The following is an 18,614-nucleotide window of genomic DNA, read 5'->3' as shown; positions in this document are numbered from 1 at the left end:
AAAAAGTAACATCTTACATAGTATATAATGGGGTGAATTATGGGATAGAGTATGTGGTAATATGCCAAATTTGTTTATGTACAAAAGATAACTTTTTAATATATAAAAATATAGTAAAACCTATATAAATTTGGAATCTCCATCATTGCAGTGACCCACAGAATAAAGGGGATGTGTCATTTGGACTCTACAGAGCCAACATTAGAAAGGTGCAAATGTGTTTTTCATTAATTTTGCCTCCTTTGGAATTGTTTTCCAGCTTTTCAGTACATTTAGTTAAATATTAAATGGTGCAACATGGAAGTCCGAATCGTTATGCGAAAAAAAAGTGCTCAAACATTTCTGTAAATGGAAAAAAAAAAATGACAGCTTTTGTAAGGAGGGGGAGAAAAAAACAGAAACACCTAAAACTCGAGAAGGGCATAAAGCGACAAGGGGTTAAGACGTACCAGACTAATTTTGTTATCGTGCCCTGATATTTAAAAAGTTTGCGAAACTTAAGAGTAAAGTCTAGAGATGAGCGAGCACTAAAATGCTCGGGTACTCGTTATTCGAGACGAACTTTTCCCGATGCTCGAGTGCTCGTTTCGAGTAACGAGCCCCATTGAAGTCAATGGGAGACTCGAGCATTTTTCAAGGGGACCAAGGCTCTGCACAGGGAAGCTTGGCCAAACACCTGGGAACCTCAGAAAAGGATGGAAACACCACGGAAATGGACAGGAAACAGCAGGGGCAGCATGCATGGATGCCTCTGAGGCTGCTTAATCGCACCATTATGCCAAAATTATGGGCAACAGCATGGCCATGACAGAGTGACCGAATGAGGCTAGATAGCATCTAAAACATCCAATAATTGACCCTGACACTATAGGGGAGGGCATGCAGAGGCAGCGGCAGCGGCAGCAGCGGCAGGCTAGAGAGTGTCATGGCAACATACCCTAAATGGACTCAGGCTTCAAACCAATGGGTGGCAGAGAGGAACCAAAGGAGGTGAGCAAGAAGCGCTCAAATAATATCGGTACATGATAAAAGTTTGCCAGTATATTTTGTGGATTACACAGCAGGGTGGCGACAAAGTTAACATGGAAGCCATGAAAACAACCCAAAATTCTGCCTGACACAGCTCGTTTGATAAGGGGACCATGTATGGAGGCAGTGAACTAGTAGTAGATTAAAGGTGCTGCAGTTAAAACTATGTTAGTTGGACCTTGGCATGGAGCTGGCGCTCCGCTGCCAGGCAAGCTTTCGCCAATCCAAGCCCCTGTCTCTAGGCTACTCCCCAAACAGCACTTCTAAGAACCTTTTGTATAAGATCAAGTGTAGTAGCGTTCTTATAAGTTTGGGATATGGCGGGTGAGGGGAATGTAAACAGATGCGCAAGAAGCGCTGAAATAATATCGGTAAATGATAAAAGTTTGCCAGTATATTTTGTGGATTACACAGCAGGGTGGCGACAAAGTTAACAAGTTTGATGTGGAATGCCCTGTAATAGCTCTTGGGCGGTGTGCCTTTTATCGCCTAGGCTCAGCAGTTTGAGCACCGCCTGCTGTCGCTTAGCGACGGCACTGCTGCTGTGCCTAGAGCTACCGACTGATGGCGCCATGCCCACGGATGGTAATTCGGAGGAGGAGGAGGAGGTGGAGGAGGGGTGGGAGGAGGAAGAGGTATAGTAGGCCTTTTTTAGACCTGGACCGAGGTAGGCCCCGCAATCCTCTGCGTCGGCAGTATATGACCAGCCCCAGGGTCAGACTCGGTCCCAGCCTGCACCAAGTTAAGTGTAGTAGCGTTCTTATAAGTTTGGGATATGGCGGGTGAAGGGAATGTAAACAGATGCGCAAGAAGCGCATGATGCGCATGGAGCTGGCGCTCCGCTGCCAGGCGAGCTTTCGCCAATCCAAGCCCCTGTCTCTAGGCTACTCCCCAAACAGCACTTCTAAGAACCTTTTGTATAAGATCAAGTGTAGTAGCATTCTTCTAAGTTTGGGATATGGCGGTGAGGGGAATGTAAACAGATGCGCAAGAAGCGCATGATGCGCATGAAGCTGGCGCTCCGCTGCCAGGCGAGCTTTCGCCAATCCAAGCCCCTGTCTCTAGGCTACTCCCCAAACAGCACTTCTAAGAACCTTTTGTATAAGATCAAGTGTAGTAGCGTTCTTATAAGTTTGGGATATGGCGGTGAGGGGAATGTAAACAGATGCGCAAGAAGCGCATGATGCGCATGGAGCTGGCGCTCCGCTGCCAGGCGAGCTTTCGCCAATCCAAGCCCCTGTCTCTAGGCTACTCCCCAAACAGCACTCCTAAGAACCTTTTGTATAAGATCAAGTGTAGTAGCGTTCTTATAAGTTTGGGATATGGCGGGTGAGGGGAATGTAAACAGATGCGCAAGAAGCGCATGATGCGCATGGAGCTGGCGCTCCGCTGCCAGGCGAGCTTTCGCCAATCCAAGCCCCTGTCTCTAGGCCACTCCCCAAACAGCACTTCTAAGAACCTTTTGTATAAGATCAAGTGTAGTAGCGTTCTTATAAGTTTGGGATATGGCGGGTGAGGGGAATGTAAACAGATGCGCAAGAAGCGCATGATGCGCATGGAGCTGGCGCTCCGCTGCCAGGCGAGCTTTCGCCAATCCAAGCCCCTGTCTCTAGGCTACTCCCCAAACAGCACTTCTAAGAACCTTTTGTATAAGATCAAGTGTAGTAGCGTTCTTATAAGTTTAGGATATGGCGGGTGAGGGGAATGTAAACAGATGCGCAAGAAGCGCATGATGCGCATGGAGCTGGCGCTCCGCTGCCAGGCGAGCTTTCGCCAATCCAAGCCCCTGTCTCTAGGCTACTCCCCAAACAGCACTTCTAAGAACCTTTTGTATAAGATCAAGTGTAGTAGCGTTCTTATAAGTTTAGGATATGGCGGGTGAGGGGAATGTAAACAGATGCGCAAGAAGCGCTGAAATAATATCCGTAAATGGTAAAAGTTTGCCAGTGTATTTTGTGGATAACACAGCAGGGTGGCGACAAGGTTAACAACTTTGATGTGGAATCCATGAAAACAACCCAAATTTCGGCCTGACACACCTCGTTTGATAAAGGGACGATGTATGGAGGCAGCTATATAAACGACTTTTGGAGGTAGCAATGGAGACAACGTGTGGAGGCTGCTATGGAGACAATTCAATTTGGATAGTGCCTGTATGTGGCAGTCCAAAAAAGTTTTCAAACCAGAGGAGCAGGTAGGTGGCCCTCCAGAAAAATGGAATAGTACGCTTATCGGTGATGATGCCACCAGCTGCACTGAAAACCCGCTCGGACAAGACGCTAGCGGCAGGGCAGGCAAGAACCTCCAAGGCGTACAGCGCCAGTTCGTGCCACATGTCCAGCTTTGAAACCCAGTAGTTGTATGGAGCTGTGTGATCATTTAGGACGATGGTATGGTCAGCTACGTACTCCCTCACCGTCTTTCTGTAAAAGATCAGCCCTACTCTGCCGAGACTGGGGACAGGTGACAGTGTCTTGCTGGGGTGACATAAAGCTGGCAAAAGCCTTGTAAAGCGTACCCTTGCCAGTGCTGGACAAGCTGCCTGCTCGCCTACTCTCCCTCGCTACTTGTCCCGCAGCACTACGCACTCTGCCGCTAGCGCTGTCAGAAGGGAAATACTGTTTCAGCTTGTGCACCAGGGCCTGCTGGTATTCATGCATTCTCACACTCCTTTCCTCTCCAGGGATGAGAGTGGAAAGATTTTGCTTGTACCGTGGGTCCAGGAGAGTGAACACCCAGTAATCGGTGCTGGAATAAATTCTTTGAACGCGAGGGTCACGGGATAGGCAGCCTAGCATGAAATCTGCCATATGCGCCAGAGTACCAACGCGTAAGAATTCGCTCCCCTCACTGGCCTGACTGTCCATTTCCTCCTCCTCCAACTCCTCCAATTCCTCTTCTTCTGCCCATACACGCTCAACAGTGAAGGACTCAACAATGGTCCCCTCTTGTGTCTCGCCAACATTCTCCTTCTCTTCCTCCTCCACCTCCACCTCCTCCGATATGCGCTGAGAAACAGACCTAAGGGTGCTTTGGCTATCAACAAGGGAATCTTCTTCCCCCGTCTCTTGTGAGGAGCGCAAAGCTTCCGACTTCATGCTGACCAGAGAGTTTTTCAACAGGCCAAGCAGCGGGATGGTGAGGCTGATGATGGCGGCATCGCCACTGACCATCTGTGTTGACTCCTCAAAGTTACTCAGCACCTGACAGATATCAGACATCCACGTCCACTCCTCATTGTAGACTTGAGGAAGCTGACTGACCTGACTACCAATTCTGGTGGAAGTTGACATCTGGCAGTCTACAATCGCTCGGCGCTGCTGGTAAACTCTGGATAACATGGTCAGTGTTGAATTCCACCTCGTGGGCACGTCGCACAACAGTCGGTGAGCGGGCAGTTGGAGGCGGCGCTGCGCTGCCCTGAGAGTGGCAGCATCTGTGCTGGACTTCCTGAAATGCGCACAGATGCGGCGCACCTTCGTGAGCAAATCAGACAGATTGGGGTATGTCTTGAGGAAACGCTGAACTATCAGATTTAACACATGGGCCAGGCATGGCACATGTGTCAGTCTGCCGAGTTGCAGAGCCGCCACCAGGTTACGGCCGTTGTCACACACAACCATGCCTGGCTTCAGGTTCAGCGGTGCCAGCCACAGATCAGTCTGCGCCGTGATGCCCTGTAATAGTTCTTGGGCGGTGTGCCTTTTATCGCCTAGGCTCAGCAGTTTGAGCACCGCCTGCTGTCGCTTAGCGACGGCACTGCTGCTGTGCCTAGAGCTACCGACTGATGGCGCCATGCCCACGGATGGTCGTTCGGAGGAGGAGGTGGAGGAGGGGTGGGAGGAGGAGGAGGCATAGTAGGCCTGAAACACCTGGACCGAGGTAGGCCCCGCAATCCTCGGCGTCGGCAGTATATGACCAGCCGCAGGGTCACACTCGGTCCCAGCCTCCACCAAGTTAACCCAATGTGCCGTCAGAGATATATAGTGGCCCTGCCCGGCAGCACTCGTCCACGTGTCCGTGGTCAGGTGGACCTTGTCAGAAACGGCGTTGGTCAGGGCACGGATTATGTTGTCTGACACGTGCTGGTGCAGGGCTGGGACGGCACATCGGGAAAAGTAGTGGCGGCTGGGGACCGAATACCGAGGGGCGGCCGCCGCCATGAGGCTGCGAAAGGCCTCGGTCTCTACTAGCCTATAGGGCAGCATCTCCAGGCTTAGCAATCTGGAGATGTGCACATTAAGGGCTTGGGCGTGCGGGTGGGTTGCACTATATTTGCGTTTCCGCTCCAGCGTCTGGGGTATGGAGAGCTGAACGCTGGTGGATGCTGTGGAGGATCGTGGAGGCGACGATGGGGTTTTTGTGGCAGGGTCCTGGGCAGGGGGCTGACTATCAGCTGACACAGGGGAAGGAGCAGTGGTGTGCACGGCCGGAGGTGAACGCGCTTGTTGCCACTGAGTGGGGTGTTTAGCATTCATATGCCTGCGCATACTGGTGGTAGTTAAGCTAGTAGTGGTGGAACCCCTGCTGATCCTGGTTTGGCAAATGTGGCACACCACAGTCCGTCGGTCATCCGGTGTTTCCTTAAAGAACCTCCAGACTTCTGAAAATCTAGCCCTCGCCGCAGGAGCCCTTGCCACGGGAGCTTCACTAGTTGACACATTTGGCGCTGATGCACCAGCTCTGGCCCTGCCTCTCCGTCTGGCCCCACCACTGCCTCTTCCAACCTGTTCTGGTCGAGGACTCTCCTCCGTCTCAGAAGCACTGTGTTCACCCGGCCTCTCAACCCAGCTTGGGTCTGTCACCTCATCATCCTCCGATCCCTCAGTCTGCTCCCCCCTCGGACTTCCTGCCCTGACAACAACTTCCCCACTGTCTGACAACCGTGTCTCCTCATCGTCGGACACCTCTTTACACACTTCTTCCAGTACGTCAACAAGGTCATCATCACCCACAGACTGCGACTGGTGGAAAACCTGGGCATCGGAAAATTGCTCATCAGCAACCGGACAAGTGGTTTGTGACTGTGGGAATGGTCCAGAAAACAGTTCCTCAGAGTATGCCGGTTCAAATGGCAATTTTTGCTGGGAGGGGGCAGACTGGGGGGGAGGAGGCTGAGGTGCAGGAGCTGGAGGAGTGCCGATTTTGGTGACATGGGTGGACTGCGTGGAAGACTGACTGGTGGACAAATTGCCCGAAGCATTGTCGGCAATCCACGACATCACCTGTTCGCACTGTTCTGGCCTCAACAGTGCTCTACCACGATTCCCAGTAACTTCAGACATGAACCTAGGGAGTGTAGCTCTGCGGCGTTCCCCTGCTCCCTCATAAGCAGGTGGTGTCTCACCCCGCCCAGGACCACGGCCTCTGACCCCTGCAGTAGTTGGACGCCCACGTCCCCGCCCTCGTCCTCTACCCCTAGTCCTCGGGTTAAACATTTTGAAAATGAGAGTTATAACTTGAATTTTTTTTTTAATTTTTTTTTTTTTTTTGTGTTTTTTAGTTTTTAAAACCAAACGATGCTATCCTATTGCTATGGCTATTTTATAGCCAAGTATGAAAGCACACTGCTATGCCAGATGAGATGACGCTGAGTTATGAAAAAAATAAACGTAAAATAAAAAAGGAAATGGCAGACTGTGCCTAATTGAAATACAACCCCGGGCCCTAATAAATTTTCCCACTTCGGTCTTTGCGATGGATATGTGCGTCACTAAAACACAGTGGTCGCAAGTCTGACTCCAAATTGCTCACAATTTACTAGTAGATGCACTGCAACAACTACAGCCACCAGCAGATCAACCAGAAATCAAATATATATAACGCTACTGTAGGCGTAATTAAGCCGTTTGTATTCTCCTATGGCTATTTTCTAGCCAAGTATTACAGCACACTACTATGCCAGATGAGATGACGCTGAGTTATGAAAAAAATAAACGTAAAATAAAAAAGGAAATGGCAGACTGTGCCTAATTGAAATACAACCCCGGGCCCTAATAAATTTTCCCACTTCGGTCTTTGCGATGGATATGTGCGTCACTAAAACACAGTGGTCGCAAGTCTGACTCCAAATTGCTCACAATTTACTAGTAGATGCACTGCAACAACTACAGCCACCAGCAGATCAACCAGAAAACAAATATATATAACGCTACTGTAGGCGTAATTAAGCCGTTTGTATTCTCCTATGGCTATTTTCTAGCCAAGTATTACAGCACACTACTATGCCAGATGAGATGACGCTGAGTTATGAAAAAAATAAACGTAAAATAAAAAAGGAAATGGCAGACTGTGCCTAATTGAAATACAACCCCGGGCCCTAATAAATTTTCCCACTTCGGTCTTTGCGATGGATATGTGTGTCACTAAAACACAGTGGTCGCAAGTCTGACTCCAAATTGCTCACAATTTACTAGTAGATGCACTGCAACAACTACAGCCACCAGCAGATCAACCAGAAATCAAATATATATAACGCTACTGTAGGCGTAATTAAGCCGTTTGTATTCTCCTATGGCTATTTTCTAGCCAAGTATTACAGCACACTACTATGCCAGATGAGATGACGCTGAGTTATGAAAAAAATAAACGTAAAATAAAAAAGGAAATGGCAGACTGTGCCTAATTGAAATACAACCCCGGGCCCTAATAAATTTTCCCACTTCGGTCTTTGCGATGGATATGTGCGTCACTAAAACACAGTGGTCGCAAGTCTGACTCCAAATTGCTCACAATTTACTAGTAGATGCACTGCAACAACTACAGCCACCAGCAGATCAACCAGAAAACAAATATATATAACGCTACTGTAGGCCTAAGTAAGCCGTTTGTATTCTCCTATGGCTATTTTCTAGCCAAGTATTACAGCACACTACTATGCCAGATGAGATGACACTGAGTTATTAAAACAATAAACGTAAAATAAAAAGAAACTGGCAGACTGTGCCTAATTCTACTCAAACCCCTAATAAATTTTCCCACTTTGGTGTTTGAGGTGGATATGTGTGTCACTAAGAGCTAAACACAACGGTAGCAAGTCCCCCTGCTAATTCCTCACAATATGGTACTAGCTGCAAATAAAAAAAAAAAAAAATTATAACGTTATTGTAGCCCTAAGAAGGGCTGTTGGGTTCTTTTAGAATCACTCCTGCCTAACAGTAAGCTAATAGAACACCCTAACGCTTTCCCTGACCAGCAGCAGCTCTCTCCCTAGCGGCATCCAGACAGAGAATGATCCGAGCAGCGCGGGCAGCGGCTAGTCTATCCCAGGGTCACCTGATCTGGCCAGCCAACCACTGCTATCTACGTGTAAGGGTACCACGTCATGCTGGGTGGAGTGCAGAGTCTCCTGGCTTGTGATTGGCTCTGTTTCTGGCCGCCAAAAAGCAAAACGGCGGGAGCTGCCATTTTCTCGAGCGGGCGAAATACTCGTCCGAGCAACGAGCAGTTACGAGTACACTAATGCTCGATCGGGCATCAAGCTCGGACGAGTATGTTCGCTCATCTCTAGTAAAGTCCCTTGCATTAACGTAGCTTACTGTATACAGTGATTATCTAACACTGGGAGGAGTCAACCGTTTCTGGTGGTCATGTGATGTGGAGACATGATGTAAAAGGCTCAGCAATGCTACATCCTGCATCATATAACCTTCGAGTATATTGAGGGACCCTGTAAGCAGGGAAGCTGAACATATTTTAGTAAGTGGAATGTGGAATATAATAGTGAGCATAAATGTTTAACCCCTTCAGGATACAGAATTAAAGTGCGAGTTTCAGAGATGATTTACTCAATAAGGTACACAAAACCTGACAATCAGTAAAGCGATGGTTCTGTAAATGCCATAAAAGGACGCCTTCATAAATCTCTTATTAAATCCTATGTTTACTGGGTGCTGTGTTATAATAGGATATCATGCACAGTACAAATGATATTTTACTGCACCTGACCCAAAATGTCTGTCAAAATCCAATTAAGATCTCTAATTTCTTAGCAAGCCCTGTAATAAACACAATTGCTAGACCCTCCGGCACATTTTGGCAACACGGCATGGATAATTACCAATGAAAGATTGTACAGATAAGTAACAAACACTGCGACTGTAAATGAGGCTCTACATAATAAATATTACTGCTGATTAACCCTTTTCATGAAGGTTTTTCTTGACTTTACATTAATGATGATGGTGGTTAGACTTACAAGTCAGTGGGTCTACACTATTCTATTTGATTAGGAGTCTCTTTCCTCAACCTGGTCTCTTGGACCCATGGTTGGGGCTTCCCAAATATTGGGGGATGTAGATTCCTTGGTGTACCAGTGGCACCAGAGTGGTCATTGTATTTCTCAATCCTGACATCATGGTCGTAAGCCATATTATAAAAATGAACACTAGAATATGTATCATGTTTCATTCCCATATTTTTAAAGAATAAAGATTTAACACCTTTAAAAAATAAATAATCAAATGAAAACCCAAACACGGTAGGTATCCCTGCCTCTCAAAATGTCCAATGTATGAAAATATAAAAACAATGAATGCCCGCTGTGAATGCCCTAACATTACCAAACCCTACCTTTTTCACCATTTTGCCAGCCATAGAAATTTAATTAAAAAGCAATCAAAATAAGTGCACAGTGAAATCTGTAAAAACTATGCTTACTAAAAAATGTCACAACTGTGTTTTTTCCTCAATTACATCACATTTGGAATGATGCTACTAAGAAGTACAATTCCTCCCGTAAATGACAAGCCTGCATGTGTCACTGTTAATGGAAAAATCTAAAAGATATGGCTATGGAAGGAGGGGGGAAATAAACAGAAATCCAAAAATCGAAAAGGGCTGCGACCTCAAGAGGTTAAATGTATTAAAACATAATCTAACCTATAAAATTTGATATCAACATGATCACACTGACCCAAAGAATTAAGGGGAGTTGTCTTTTGGAGCTCACAGTGAAAATTGTAAATGTAGAACATGCAAGAAAATGGCCCAAGTGCCTATTTTTGGTCAATTTCACAGTTTTTCAGCTACCCAGTACATTGCATGAAAAAATAAGTGGTAACTCTATGAATCACAATTTGTTATGCTGAAAACAAGCCCTTACACAGCTCTGTAAATGGAAAAAAAAAATAGCAATAGCTTTTGGGAGGACGGGAGGAAAAAATGGAAAAGCAAAAAGGAAAAAAGAATACAGTTTCAAAAGGGTTAATATCAAACAGGAATTTGCAAAGATTAACTCACGATTCTGGTATTAGATCTAACATGTCAGTGCCCTATATATGTATTACATATGTATTTATCAGAGAAGAGAAGTATTTTTCTCACCTGCATTTTTTCCAGCATCTCGAAAAACTCTGCCGACTGAAAAGAAGAAAAGAAACTAATTTAAAGGAAACATATGACATTGTTAAAAAGTGACAATCCAAGAAATTTTTCAATGCTTGTTAAATCAGAAACTTTCCTAATACTGGTGTTTTCTTATTTAAAGACAGATATTACTTATTTAGCTTTTTACATCTGAGACCTGTAGGAAAGATGAACTACCTGGCACAATACAACATCACTACACAATGCTGCAGGGTACAAAAAAAAGCTTCTGGCGTGCCCCCCCCCCTGTGATCTTTCAGTCTCACAGAGATACTTCTGCACAGCCACAACATCAAGCGTAAAGGGACACAAGGAGAGAAAGACTTGTGGCTTACATCTTCTAGGCTTTTGATTTGGAAGCAAATGAAAAAGCGCCATTGTGCCCACTGGCTCCACTATGATAGGAGATCATGCAGAGAATTGGATCTTAAAGGGGTTGTTCACTTGAAATGTATTTATGGTATATATTATTACTATTGAATATTTTATATTATTATTTATATTTATTTATATGTATTTTTACGTATTTATTCATATTCTGTTCAGTTACTATAATCTTCATTTTTCAGAAACAAAGATAATGGGGGTCATTTATCTTTAGTCAGGACATTTGTTCGGTCTTTTCTTTGGTTTTTCCAGGTTTTGGACTGATTTATCTTAGAGGTTGATAAATCGGTGGAGTCTTTGGAGTTTTTGTGACTTTTCATTAAAAGGGGATAAAAGTCGCAAACTCTTCTGTCATCCCTTCGAAAGTTTTTCGTACCCCTGGAGTTTATTTGCAACTTTTTAACATTGAGGCCTTTTCATACGTCCACATCTACATTTTAATGATATATCAGACGCATCACTGAAAAATTCTTGCGCAGCTAACGTTGCTAGGAGAATGGAAAAGTCGCAAATTTAGGCGCAAATACTGTATTTTCTGGACTATAAGACGCACTTTTTAGCAAGAAAAAATCTTGCTAAAAAGTCCCTGCATCTTATAGTCCGGAGGTCAGAAGGATCCAGCACTGCCAGACCCTCATGACCGCTGTAAGGGAGATCGGGTGATGCCCTGAAATAGAGCTGCACCCGATCTCCCAGAGAGGAGCCTCCGTACTGCTCTCTACCTACAGCTACAGGACCCGCGGTGATGTCAGCATCATGTGACTGATCACATGCTTCTTACATCACCACAGGTCTCATACTGCCATGCTGCACTGGGACAGGATAAGAAGAAGGGAAATGGGGGAAGTATGTGTGTGTGTGTATATGTGTGTGTGGTTCTGTGTGAGTGTGTATAGGTGATGCAAAGTTGAGTGTGTACAGTTGAGCTGAGTGTGTATAGGTATGAATGATGCAGAGTTGAGTGTGTATGTGGATGGATGATGCAGAGTTGAATGTGTATGTGGATGAATGATGCAGAGTTGAGTGTGTAAATGTATGTCTGTGTATGCTATGCTTTAGTGCGACCAACAGGGATATTTTAATTGGTGTAAAATATATTTTTCCTTTTTTTGGAAGCCTAAATCTGGGGTGCGTCCTATAGTAAGAAGCGTCTTATAGTCCGAAAAATACGGGTATGCATATGTGCCAAAAAGTCACAAAAAGAAAAGAAAATAATAGATACAATTCTAAGATAAATAACCCACAATGAAGTGCAGCCACATTTGTTGTCACCTTTGCAACCAAAAATGATTTTCAAAGTTTCACTGCTTCTCTTACTATACTGATACATAACAAAATGTTTTTATCTTCATAAGCGTGCAGCTACATAAACCAGCAATTTCAGGAAGCAGGATTCTGGATGGACCAGCTCACATCTCTGTCTTCAGTTATTTCCTTCATTTATTGTGAGCCCAAACCTGGAGCGGGTGCAAGTCTTATCATATACTCTACGGAGGTAAGGTATCATGTTCACTGTTCAATGTTCACCTTGAAAATTTGCATTATTTTTGGGGTGCAGCCACCTGCTGAATACCTTGGAAGGATTAAGCAGGTGACACCGAAGGGGTCAGGTTTCTATCATACACCGAAGCACGAGCGCTGGCATAATTCTTCTCATGTGTTAGACCACTCCTGTTTTTGGATCAAAATGAAAGAAGGGAATAACTGAAGACCTAAGAAAGATATGAACTGACCATCCAACATATCCATTCCACACGCTGAATGAAAAATAAAAAACAATAAGGGGAAAACCACTCCAAAAACTCGTCCAATTACAACTTTCCTTTCTGCTACATCCTACTTTAATGACAATTCCTACAGTGTCGTTTAGACTCCAGGCTTTCATGGTGACTGATCGCAATCAAGATGGTGGTACCCCTGCGCCGCCGGCTGTTCCATGTTACGGTTTAGCTTTTGTCAGTTACAATGTTTTTGTCTTCCATTCTTTCTAAAATGTAGAGGAATGACATGAAATTGAAAATAATATGATAATATGACAGTGTAATGTATAAAATACGGCTGTAGACCATGTGTAGGTCTCCAATATTCTGATCTATGAACTGCTACAGTTGTATAGTTTTGTTCTTTGTTCTTTATAAAAACGTTTTGCCTGATTCACTTGTTTTGCTTTTTCTAACTAAAGATTAGCTGTTGGGAGTTTCCAGCAGTCCTGAGGATCAGCTCAAACACTCAAACATCCTATATGGAAATAAATATTTGCTCACTACTGAATGGTGTATAAGCCACCAGACGTTAACATGTGGCATTAACCTTGTAGAGGACATTGTCATTTCATGAGAATGTTTTACAATAATCCTGTAACCTCAACAATATGTGATTTCACATGAAATTTCTAAGAAAGTAGTCCTCTGGTAGGCCTAAGAGAATATGTCTGGTTTATGTGAGTTAGGTTCAGTTCACACATGCGTTTCCCCTTCCGTTATGAAATGGCTGAAAAAAAAAATACAGCAGCCAGTGTCTTTCTGTTATTTTAATTGTAATGGAAGACAACCATACATTCCGTAAATTGAAGTCAACGGGGATCGAAAGGTGCATGGAGCCTTGCCGTTCCTAATTTCTGTTATGCTCCCCTAAAATGGAGGGTGTAACAGAATCCCCTGATGCATGTGTGAACTGAGATTTAGCTTGGGACCATGGGAACAAGTTCAGTTTTATAAAAAACGGTGCAAGGGTGCAAGGTAGGTGAACACCTCTTTAGAAGATTGTTCTCATAATTACAAGGACTACATACCATTCTTTTTGCACATGAATATTTAATGCAGGGCCTAAATTGAGTCTCTATACTCTAATACAGGCGGTCCCCGGGTTACAGAAACGGCAATTACAAAATCTCCAATTCGTGGAAAAAAGTATAGGCTTGTTTATTAATAAGATAAATGCTAAAAACAAGTAAAAACCCATTAAAAATGTGTTATAAAAACAATGTGCATTTCGAGACCTGGACCGGGCTCATCCTCAGTCAGATTATAAAAAAGCCTGTACTTTTTTCCATGAATTGGAACGCCCAACTGGAATTTTTTTTTTCGAGCTAGCTATAGCCCCGACTCTTGTCTTTATATATATCACAATACCCATTGGGGGTCATTTACTAAGGGCCCGATTCGCGTTTTCCCGACGTGTTACCCAAATATTTCCGATTTGCGCCGATTTTCCCTGTATTGCCCCGGAATTTTGGCGATTGGATTGTGGCGCATCGGCGCCGGCATTCGCACCCGGGAAACGGGGGACATGGCCGAACGAAAACCCGACGTATTCGGAAAAACCGCCTCATTTAAAAACGGAAAATGTGTCGCGGAGCTTGCACTTACCTTCACTCAGCCGGCCTCGGTGAACTCCAGCACGTTCCAATGCTGGTGGATGGCGGAATAACTGCCTTAGTGAATCCCAGCCGGATCCGAATCCACCGCAGAGAAGGCGCCGCTGGATCATGAATGGGCCGGGTAAGTAAATCTGCCCCATTGTGTATGTTTGGGTCACCCGAGGCTGCCCCATGGATTAAGGCTTTACTAAAATTTTTAGAAGCGGTTGTGGCTTTTGTATTTTCACATCTATATACCTACGGAGGAGAAATACAACTTACTGCACAATGTTCCACTTTCCGCTTTCTTTAAAGTCCAGTAAATTAATCTGATGGGCAGAGAACCTCTAAAAATAGACATACGAAGAACTGTAACCAAGGGGCTGCCTAACGATAAATAACCCCCTATAGGTTTCGAGCATCTTCTTGGGTGCTGACAGAAGAATTGTGCATATGCGGAAATTCTTGATCCTATTACTGTATGATACTGTTACATAATTCCTTGGAGATTTTATCCCTAGATGTAGCCATTCCCTCCGGATTACTTGTATAAATAATACAATTTGGCTGCAGACAACCTTATATTATTGGAGACCTTCCCGGCCAGACATTTGCGCCCAATAATACCTTTTAGAAAACCTCAGGTCAATTGCACACAATTGAACTGTATGTTCTTTATATCCTGGGCTATCATTTTCTTTTGATGTCTGAATGGTGGAATGGTTGAACCTATCTAAAAGTCCTACAGACTCGTGAATGGTCTAACTGGTTCCTGTGGTCAGGTACTTGTCGGCCCCTGTTTGCAGCTATTGATGATATAGGATCCTGGCAAATCACATATTCTATTTTCTCTCTCCTGACAAGACTTTACTCTGAGGAAAACATATTATTTTCTCCCTAGAACTGCACCTTACATAGCAAAATGCTGAATGTGTTAGTTGAAATCTACAAGGAGGGGATTGAGTAAACATGACTTGTAGCTGCGCACTTAAACACTGCACGCTGCTTTTTTCCCTTCTCTTTACGTCTATTTGCACAAACACAAAGCGAACAAGTGATAGATGCTGAGATGTGGGTGTATGATGGGAAGACGGAGAATGAAATCCAGACAAAGAACTGATAGCCACTGGGAAAACATGTGTCTATTCAACTGCCATGTGACATTTCCTTTTATATAAGACATAATGGTTTCCTGCTCAGTGATTAAGAGCATATCCCGTGGTTTTGATGGACAAGACATCAAACTATAGCACAATCTATGTTAGTGGCGGAGGGACTGGCTTTTAATTGCTGGATTAATGCTCTCATGGGAACATGTGTGGCGCTATGAATGGTGGTTGTCACAGCGATAGCAATAACAATTCTGGAAAGAGAAGCGACATATAGAAATATATAGCACAATATATATTCCTAAAAATGTACTGTTTATGACATATGCACAAGCTTCATATCATATAGGATCATAGTAATATGTATTTAGAATCATTTTCTGTCTAAAAAAGCTAAATTTGAACCAATACTTCTTCTAAAGGTTTCAATCAACATCGGTACCATACGTGTTCACATGGACTTTTGTATTATCACGGCACAGTTCAGACATAATATAAATACAAGCAAACTGCTCTAGAGTCTTCTCTAATGACCAACACAGACATTTCAATTTATGAAAAACATGTACAGGGAATATTTTAGGAACATTTAGAATCCAAACACTCTGTAACTTGTTGGATTGCGCCTTCCAGGCTTGACTGATATCCCACAGACCGGGGTACGTCATTCCAAGCCACCTCCAATATACAGTGAAGGGAAGTGGATTGGCCTCTGCTTCATCTACACACTGAGCCAGCACTAAGTTCTGCTGGACTGTGGAATGTGGGCTGTCAAATAAAAGGGATGTTGGGTCTATGTCCAACTGGAAGTTCCAAGGGTGTCAAGGAATATGCTCCATCCAATGAGTGGCCTCCTGGACCATGGGACATCAATTTTCCAGGGTTTTCCCTTGGTTCAAGAAAGCAACTCATTGGATGCAGCAGGTCTTGTGACCCCCTGAAACCTGGAACCCCCTGGTCAAGGGAAGACCCAAAAACCAAAAATACCAGAACAACATGGGAACACGGAGCTGTATGTGTTCTTTATTTTTCCCCACCTAGCCCTGGCCCCTGGGAGTTTTCCATATCCATAAACCAACAACAGAGATATGCCTCAGATGCACTCTGGTTACATAACACTGGAATTATTACTCGGGTTGTGCAACTATGTAGGAGCATTGAACACCAGACAAAATACTGATACTCTAGTGGTCCTATAAATTTATGGTGAGATTTTGGACTTGTCGGGGGGTGTCTGTAACCTTGATGAGCAAATCTGACCATGGTTGATGGTGTACACACCACTTAGGATCTATTGATGGGTTGTATCGTGAATTTAAAATTAAAAAACAAAGAAATAAAATTACATTGTTTAGAAGTTCTTTTTTTTGTTCTAAAGAAATAATCTACACATGTTGAAATATTGAATTGTTAAAAAGAACTCTGTACTACATTTCAGGTAGGAGATAACCTAAGTACTAAACATATTCAACATGATTTAGATTGCTGCCAAGCTTTGTACAAGCAAGTTTAGGAAAAATTTTATATTTTTTGCTAAACTAGAACATGTAAAATAGCAACCAAAGCCCCTCTTGCTGCCCTGCAGATATAAATGAGCTCATTATATTTTCTACTTTTGGGTTCACATTAATTTTGGGATAATAACTTCACACAGTACAATCTCCTCAATCCTAATGAGGATCTGTCACTCATGTACAATGGATCCAGTCATTTCTGAGTTTTTCTCCATCTACATTCAATCCATAAAGTGATGAACTGCTGTAGTTATGTAACTGAAACACAGAATGGAGGAGAATCTTTTCTACGCCTCATAAGAATTCATGGGCCAAATGTTCATAAATATTCATGGACTGCACAAGGTTATAGGTTCACATTAAAATATCTGTGTGATAGACTCATGAGAAGATTGGCTAATATCTAGATCTAGATAATTAATAGATTAAGTGTTGCTAAGCCATCTCTGTAATTTACTAAATCCAGAGCATCGCCCTGATGCAGCCTCTGCCGTGCCCAGAGTGCAGTTAAGTATAAAATTATCCCTACGATTATTCTTAGAAGTTTAACTATTTTCAGCCCTGTCGCTGGAAAAGGAGCCTCGCAAGGTCTGAAGCTCAGAACTTGGACTTCCCAGTAATGAAGCTATATCATGAAGATTTTATACAAAGAGAGGATTCATCACAGAGGATGAATCTGCTATAAATTGTAACAAATATATCACATAATATTTGCATAATTTGCTGCATTTTTAAGGACGACCTGTTGGCTTTCCTGGCATTTCTTTTTATCGCGAGGACTGAATGTCTTCCTATATCTATGGAAGTCTCAATGTAAGTTTCAAAGGTCAAAGAGACAAAGAGAACTTAATTCGACATAGCAGAAGCCGTATGAACCAAAGCCACTTGACCGCCAAAGGTTAACCTAAACTCTCTGCTGTCTGAGGCAAGCTATAGAGCGGGGCCCTCCCCACCCCATCCAATAGTAAAGTATCAGGTTATTTTTTTTTTATAAATGGGTTTTCCATGCAGTGTCTAACACCTTTGCTGACATCAGATGTGAAAAGACGGTGGGGCACATTCTATTGTGTTTCCCGAAATTTCCTTTTTGCGGCAAATTGCCCCATGTTTTTGACGCACACGATCGGATTGTGGCGCATCGGCGACGGCTTTCATGCGACACAAAACGGGAGGCGTGGCCGTCTGACAACCCGACTGATTCGGACAAACTGTGGAATTTAAAATACAAATTGTGTAGCAAAATCAGCACTCACATGCACCAGGAAGAAGAAGGTGAACACCAGCGGACCTCAGCGGGGGAAGCGATGGATGCAGGAAATTGGGCGCACAAGCTATGTGAATCGCGGAAGATCCGAATCCTTGTCAGACAATGCACAGCGGGGACCACGACGGGACGGTAAGTAAATGTGCCCCAGTATTTCTAAGTCCTGCTTTGTAGCAGATAACTGCCCCTGATGTTGTTCCCCCATCTTGCTCCAGGTGGTGCTGCCTAAGATATGAGGCTCAACTCAAGTCTAAGTTTTAGTTGGTACAAAAAAAACATTACTCTCCTGGTATTAAATTATTTTTTGTGCAAAATTTTGTGGAGTAGCAGTCTATTCTATGAGGTTTAACCAAATCCCATTCACACACTGCAGAAAAATCTGCAGCGGCAACGAATGCACAACATGCCATTTATTGGCTGCGGTTCATGGTACAATTGCATTGTATAAGGTAGAACTCCGCCCAATTCTTCAGCAAGATTACAGCTTATTTCTGACGCTTGTGGAATGGCTGGGGTGAATTCTCCAGCCATTGCACTGGTCTGGTGATTGCAGAGGGAGATGTATGCAAAGTTTAGATATTAATGAC

General features: G+C 43.9%; 1 protein-coding gene across 8 annotated transcripts in view; it reads right to left on the bottom strand.

The window, feature by feature from the left end:
- Positions 1 to 18,614, bottom strand: part of RAP1GAP2 (RAP1 GTPase activating protein 2) — a 517,296-nt gene that overhangs the window by 77,383 nt on the left and 421,299 nt on the right. For all 8 annotated transcript variants that reach the window (XM_072138202.1, XM_072138205.1, XM_072138206.1 and 5 more), the window contains one exon: positions 10,354 to 10,389. In XM_072138202.1, coding sequence (XP_071994303.1) covers positions 10,354 to 10,389 — 36 coding nt within the window. The remainder of the gene's footprint in view (positions 1 to 10,353; positions 10,390 to 18,614) is intronic.

The sequence above is a fragment of the Engystomops pustulosus genome, chromosome 2 (genome assembly GCF_040894005.1).
Source record: "Engystomops pustulosus chromosome 2, aEngPut4.maternal, whole genome shotgun sequence".
NCBI lineage: Eukaryota > Metazoa > Chordata > Amphibia > Anura > Leptodactylidae > Engystomops > Engystomops pustulosus.
The sequence above is the reverse complement of the archived record's forward strand: the minus strand, read 5'-3'. Positions and strand labels throughout refer to the sequence as shown.